The sequence below is a fragment of the Abrus precatorius genome, unplaced genomic scaffold (genome assembly GCF_003935025.1).
Source record: "Abrus precatorius isolate BTA unplaced genomic scaffold, Abrus_2018 Scaffold5, whole genome shotgun sequence".
Classification (NCBI taxonomy): domain Eukaryota; kingdom Viridiplantae; phylum Streptophyta; class Magnoliopsida; order Fabales; family Fabaceae; genus Abrus; species Abrus precatorius.
Genome location: NW_020874395.1, coordinates 14475611 through 14482638, shown reverse-complemented (window position 1 = coordinate 14482638; position 7028 = coordinate 14475611). Strand labels below are relative to the sequence as shown.

Genomic DNA, 7028 nt, shown 5'->3' with positions numbered 1-7028 from the left:
CATATCATCTGTACTTTTGTTATGTATAGGTATTCTATTAAATGATAATTTTTTTAAGAGTCTTCTTTTTTCTTATTAAACCATGTACTCACTTTTATATTCAAAATAACATTTATTTTTTATTATTATTTTTATGTTTTTATTTATTATATATTTAATAAATTAATTAAAATTCTCATTAAGTAATGAATTAGTTAAAATAGATTTAATAATTTAATATTTTTAATATAGTTGTTATTAAATCTATGTTAATTTATTACAAAATAATTACTAAACAACATTTTTATCTCTACGATAATTGTATAACACTAAAATGCAAATTAAATAAATAAAAATTAAGCATACCAAATTTATAATAAATTATATAATAAATACACAAATAATAAAAGTAATTATTTAAATTTTTACTAACCTTTCTTTAAATACAGATTATTCTTGATAAATAAAAATTTAAATTTTTTCAACCTATTTCAAACAAATTATAAAAAATTAATATTTATAATTAATTATTTTCAATAATATAAATTAAGCCTCCATCGATATCTCTTGAATCATGACGCTGAGTCACTTCCACGTCATCCATACCCGCTTTATACGTTTCGTAGGGTTATTCATTTACGTGTTATTAATCTACTTGTTTATATTTTATATTTTATGTAAATAAAATTAAGCATTAATAATGATAATAACTAACTATTCATAAAATGCTTCACATATTTAATAATATCAAATATTATTATTAATTATTAAATAGAGTTTTTAATATATAATCAGAATAGTAAATATTTTAATATTAATGTAGTTTTTGGATTCATTGAAAAGAGGATGAAAGGCATAATTTTCTAAGAAAAGTATTATTTTCTTTCATTTGAATATTTTGTTATTTTGTAAAAGGAACAAAATTTCACGTAGGACCCACAAAAATAAAATTACTCTTCCAATGTCAAGATTTTCATGCAGTGGTTTGAGCGTGTAAGAGAGAGCCTTGTAATATTTTTTATATATTTTATTAAAATAATATAAAAATATTTTTTTAAATTATATAACTAGAAAAATTATATGAAAAATTTTATTTTTTAGTTAAAATATAATTTTTATTATGATAAAATATTTTTTATATAAATTAATTTTTTCTATTCTCTTTTCCATTCATCTAAATAATTTAAGTAAATTTTTTTTACTGAATTTTCTCTTATTACTATCTATTCAGATAACACATTTTATATCTTATTTTTCATTTTTTTTCTCACCATATATTTTTTATTTAATTTATTTTTACTCATTTTCTATTTCAGTATAACAATGGTAGGGATTTAATTGGATTAGGGTAGACTTTCTTAGTTTTTAAAAAAATGAATTATTAAAATATATTTTTTTCAAACAAATTTTATGAAACAGTTTTTGTTAAGTCAATGCTAGTTTCGCAAAATCTTTTTGGTATTTTTTAAACAATTTCATATACTATAAAAATAAAAGTCAAGAAATCATGATATTTAAGCAATTTTGTTTATACTATAAACAAAACTAATTTAATTTTTAAATATATGTTTCTGACGCAACTTTTCATCTTGTCAGCTATTAGCTAAAGCAGGGTTCCTTTTACACGGTGCTGATGCTGCTGCCATTTTTATTTTATTTTTTTAACAAATTTCGCATATTTGATAGATGAAATTGTTTCCAATTTTAACATTTATCGTCATCTTTAAGTTTTCTCTCTCTCAACTATGAAACTTCTTCAAAAAAGTTTCACCTTTTCCAGTACCTAACAAAAAGTATTCAATTATTTTGTTTTAAAATAATATTATTTTAATAATTAATTTTAAAAAATATAAAAAATATTTACGATATAGATCAGATTTAGACCTTTTTAACTTAACTCACAAAAGTTCATTACTTCTTGTAAAACTATCTAAATAGGTTAAATAACTTATTTTGTTACCGTTAAGATTATTTATATCATTATTTAGTAGTAATTAGGATAAATACTAAAATAAATATTTTTAAAAGAATTAAAAATAAATTTTAATGTATTTTGAAAGAAAAATATATTTAATCTAATTTTTATAGCAATAATTAATTATCATGCACAATTTTACCATACTCCACGTTATGAATTATGGAAAATAGTTAAAAATTTTGAAATTTGCAGATTATTTGAACAAAAAGAAAGAGAAAGTGAAATAAAAGGAAACAAATAAAGTAATAATTTAAATAAAAAAAATAAGAGAAGGAAATAAAAATTTTGCGAGGTGCGGTCCACTAATAAAACCCCTTCCTCCTGTGCGAGGAAGCTGGGAGGGGTAGGAAAAGGGATTTTATATTTTTTTAAAATTATTTTTATATCATATAAAAACAATTTAATTAAAGAAAAAACATTACAAATTTTAGTTTGAAATTTATAGTTAATTTTTTATATTTATTATAAATAAATTTTTAATATAATTTTTTTATTCTTTACTTTATTTCTTATTTATCTAAATAAGGGGAAGACTTTTTTTTCATTTTAATTCACTTAAATAACACATTAATTTATTTTAATTTTTTATATTTATATTTTATTTTAATTTCATCATTCTGCAAACCACAATTTTAAAATTTTAAAATAAGAAGGAAGATAAACTTAAACCTAAATAAAATAATTAAAATTTTTTAATTTTATTTTTCAGAAGAAACGGATGTTGTTATTTGAACATATAAGTATAATAAAAAATTTAAAAATATATTAAAATAACAAAGATTATTATTCTATCATATGTATCTTTAATTAAATTTTTTCATAAAATAGAATTTATACTAAAAAATAATAAGATAACTCTTTATAATAATTTTATTAATTAAATAAATCCTAAAATAATCATTATATCTTATCTTTATTATATTTTTTAATCATATTCACTAAACATGTCATTAAAATAATAATTAACCGGAGCCTTACATTTTTGGGAGTTTGATTAAAAACCGCAAGTTAAACTCTAACAAATTTTTATAAGTTAATTTATGTTTTTGTTATGTAAATAGAAATTGTAAAATAATATAAAAATAAAACTTAAATGCATGATTATAAATATTATCACTACTACATTTAATCAAAAATAGTATTATTTTAGTAATTTATATATCAATTATCATATGAAAAATTTACACAAATTTATCACAAATCTATGTGGTTAATTTTTTTATGATTAAAAAATTACTGCTTTGTTAATAAATACATCTCAAAGAATGGTATTCGTAAACAGTTTTTGTCAAAATTTTCGTACCATTCAGTATTACTCTAAAATGAAGACAAGTGGTAAGTTTTGTCATTAATATAAACCTTTTATTTAGATTAAATAGCGATGACGTGTAATTTTGTTATTGGTCAATGTGTACAACGTAACTTACTATGGTCGCGGTCGCAGCACATCAAGTTTTGGATTAAACTTCAAAAGACTAGGACGACGTCGTATCTCTGGTGACTCAGGTATCATTTCAACTCTCAACTAGTGACCCTTCTTTTGCTTTCTGTTTGGTTGCCGAGAAAATTTTCCAAAAACTTTTCCCTTTCCATTTTCTCCCCTCTCTGCGATTGCGAAAAACGACAGCACTTTCTCCGCAGCAAAATCCTTCTACGAAACCGCATTCAGAATCGCCGATAAACTGAGGTGTGAATTCCTGGTAGTTGTTTGGAGCATGAATTTATGAATGTTGCTGTCTCTGCATTTGGTTACTGCATTACATAAACCTGTTGTTCTCTCTGTTGTCTGAGGTTGAGAGTGTTATTGTTTGCAATGTGTGCATATTGATTATGCTTACTTTGGAATTGTGTGAAAATGAAATTAACTTGTTTTGAAAAGAAGGGGATTTGTTTGCGCATTCTAGCATTTTCAGTTTTGATTACCACCTTTGAGTGCGAGTAATCCATTAATGTTATTTTAGTCCTGCACGAGAATAAAGAATAGAGGAAAGAGAGTAGAAACGAAAATTTTGGGCTAAGTGAAACTTAATTATTATTTACCTGTATTTTATAATTAATTTTTATAGATATTTTTTAACTTTATAGTAATACAGATGGAAATAATACAATAATTAGACAAAGTATAAACATTTTGTTGTGTTTAGAATGACTTGTGCGCGTTTTTAAAACATCAATTCACTCTTTTAATTTAAGATTTTTGGATTTTGTTAATTTCATATTAATTTTATTTGCTATATTATAATTGTGTCTTGTTCTATATCCCATGTCATATCTGCGCTCCCTAGCTCCTGTCTAGATATAGGTATATGATATCATTTTTTATATAAATTCCTTCTACAGACACATCCCTTTATCTGCATGAATTGGCGTACAATTAAAGGCATCATATACATAAACGCACCCTTCTTTGTGTGTTCTGCATCTCTCATTCATCTACTAGGACCAACACCAGACTCTTTTGAAATTTCAAAGTAAATTTAGGGAGAACTGCATAAACTTCATAATTTCATGTCCTGGCTTTAAATGCAATAGCATCAATAGGGACTCAATGTAAAAACATGGGGTACTTAGGGAAAGTTGAGAGGATATACCTACTAATGTCTATCATTTTCTTGTGCCTTTCTTGCTTTGTTCTCTTCTATAATCTGTGGCCATTATGTTTCAGTCCTGGTTTATTTTTCGTTTGATGAATGAAGCTTCTATTTCATCCCCATACTGTTGTTGAGTAACAATTAACAACGGAACTAAGTTCTGTTTGTAACTTGCCATAATTTCCCAGTGTAATGATGAAATAGTGAAACTACAATTTTAATTTTTTATCTCATGCGCATGAACGACATAGGAAGGGTGTGAAAAGGGATAAATGACCTTTCATTGGTTTATATTTTCATGATAGAATAACTTTCATTTCCATACTTCCATTCACTGACATACATCTGTTGAAAGCAGTCCTAGTTTCTTAATGGAGAGTTCTGAGGAGGAAAATGATGGAGTCTCTGGTAATCATGTACCCAAGGAACTGAGTCGTTTAGCATCTAATGGGATGAAATTTATAGATGAAGTACTCAATGGTCAAAATGAACGTTGTGTGGATAATTTTCGCATGGATAAGCATGTATTTTATAAGTTGTGTGATATCCTACAAGCCAAGGGTTTATTGCGTCACACAAATCGAATCAAAATTGAGGAGCAACTGGCCATATTTATGTTCATTATTGGGCATAATCTGCGGACAAGGGCTGTTCAAGAGTTATTCCGTTATTCTGGAGAAACTATTAGTCGTCACTTTAACAATGTTTTGAATGCTATAATGTCAATGTCACTGGATTTCTTTCAGCCTCCTGGCTCTGATGTTCCTTCAGAAATCTTTGAAGATCCTAGATTCCATCCATATTTTAAAGTAAGATTTCTTGAACTAAGTTTGATAATAACTTGTTTGGGTTGACTCTATCTCATTTTTTTAAATATTCCTGAATAGGATTGTGTGGGAGTAATTGATGGTATACATGTACCAGTGACAGTTGGTGTAGATGAACAAGGACCTTTCCGGAATAAGAATGGCTTACTCTCACAAAATATTTTAGCAGCTTGCTCCTTTGACCTCAAGTTCCATTATGTTTTGGCTGGATGGGAAGGATCTGCTACAGATTTACAAGTTTTTAATTCAGCAATCACAAGACGGAATAGATTGCAGGTCCCTGAAGGTAATATTTGTAAAATGCAGATGTGATTTAAGTAGTAATACTGTTGGAATTCAGTCTCTTGACAATTGACATCATTAAATTGAAGTTGATCAAGATAATATGTTTTTTCATCATTTAGTTGATGTCAACTTTATATGGTTGTTGTTGTAAGAGATTGACAGTTGGGAGACGGCAATGCCAAGTGCCAACTTAGGTGATGGTGGTCTATTACTTCCTATTGTCATGGAGTTGCTCAAAAGGAAAACATTCCACCTTCTTGTTATAATTAAGACATAATTCAAATGAATAAAACTTGGGCAACAAAAATGAAACTTTATACGAATTTTAAGGACAAAGGGTTAGTTATATCCCATGATCAGATTACCCTACATTTATAACTTCTGCTTCAATTTTTTTATTAAAACACTTGTTTATGATACAGGTAAATACTACATAGTAGACAGCAAGTATCCAAATGTGTCAGGTTTCATTGCTCCATATTCCAGTACTCCTTACCACTCCAAAGAATTTCCCAGTGGTTACCACCCACAAGATGCAAGTGAACTATTCAATCAACGACACTCATTATTACGAAATGTCACTTATCGAACTTTTGGGGCTCTAAAGGCACGGTTTCCTATATTGATGTCTGCTCCTTCTTACCCATTACAGACACAGGTGAAGTTAGTGGTGGCAGCATGTGCATTACATAACTACATTCGCAGGGAAAAACCAGATGATTGTCTTTTCAAGATGTATGAAGACGCATCATTTCCAATGGAGGAGTCACTACCCCCATTAGAGTTGGAAGTACAGCCAAAGTCGGATGTTGAGACCCAGACTCAGTCATCAGATCATACTTTAAATGCTGAAGAAATTGCACTTGCTTCACAGTTAAGGGACTCCATTGCAACTGAAATGTGGAATGATTTTATCCATGATTATCCCCCCATGTAATTTTCTTTAGTTAAGCTTATATGCTCAGGTTAGGCTTGAAGTTTTCTCAGGATCTACAATATATGAGACTCCAGATTTATACTGACTGTCATAGTTTACATTGGCATTTTGTATATAAAACAGAAGTATGCCAGTGGATCACATCTCATCATATAAACTTTTGCCTTTAATTTTGTTAAGATGGATTATACAGCTCAATTTAAGGGTGAAAGTTTTTTAATCCCTGATGGCAGATGAAAACAAGAAGGAGATTGCCTATAGCAGCAAAGGGCAGATTCAGAGGGGAAGAGATGTTTTTACTTTTCATTAAAGGTTTTCAATTGTTGAATTTGCTTTTAGATTTTCCTTGAAAATTGGTGGTTACCCTTTTCCTTTAGATTTTGCCAACTTTTCTGTCCAAATTTCATGAATTGTTTGGAAGGGGTCTTTTG

At 27.4% G+C, this 7028-nt stretch overlaps 1 protein-coding gene across 1 annotated transcript; it reads left to right on the top strand.

Moving 5' to 3' along the window:
- Positions 1 to 3531: 3531 nt before the first annotated feature.
- Positions 3532 to 6597, top strand: LOC113866751. The gene is made up of 4 exons (XM_027501553.1): positions 3532 to 3644; positions 4907 to 5357; positions 5436 to 5661; positions 6083 to 6597. The coding sequence occupies exons 2-4, from the start codon at positions 4920 to 4922 to the stop codon at positions 6595 to 6597; spliced, it is 1179 nt and encodes a 392-aa protein (XP_027357354.1). The 5' UTR covers positions 3532 to 3644; positions 4907 to 4919.
- Positions 6598 to 7028: the final 431 nt, after the last annotated feature.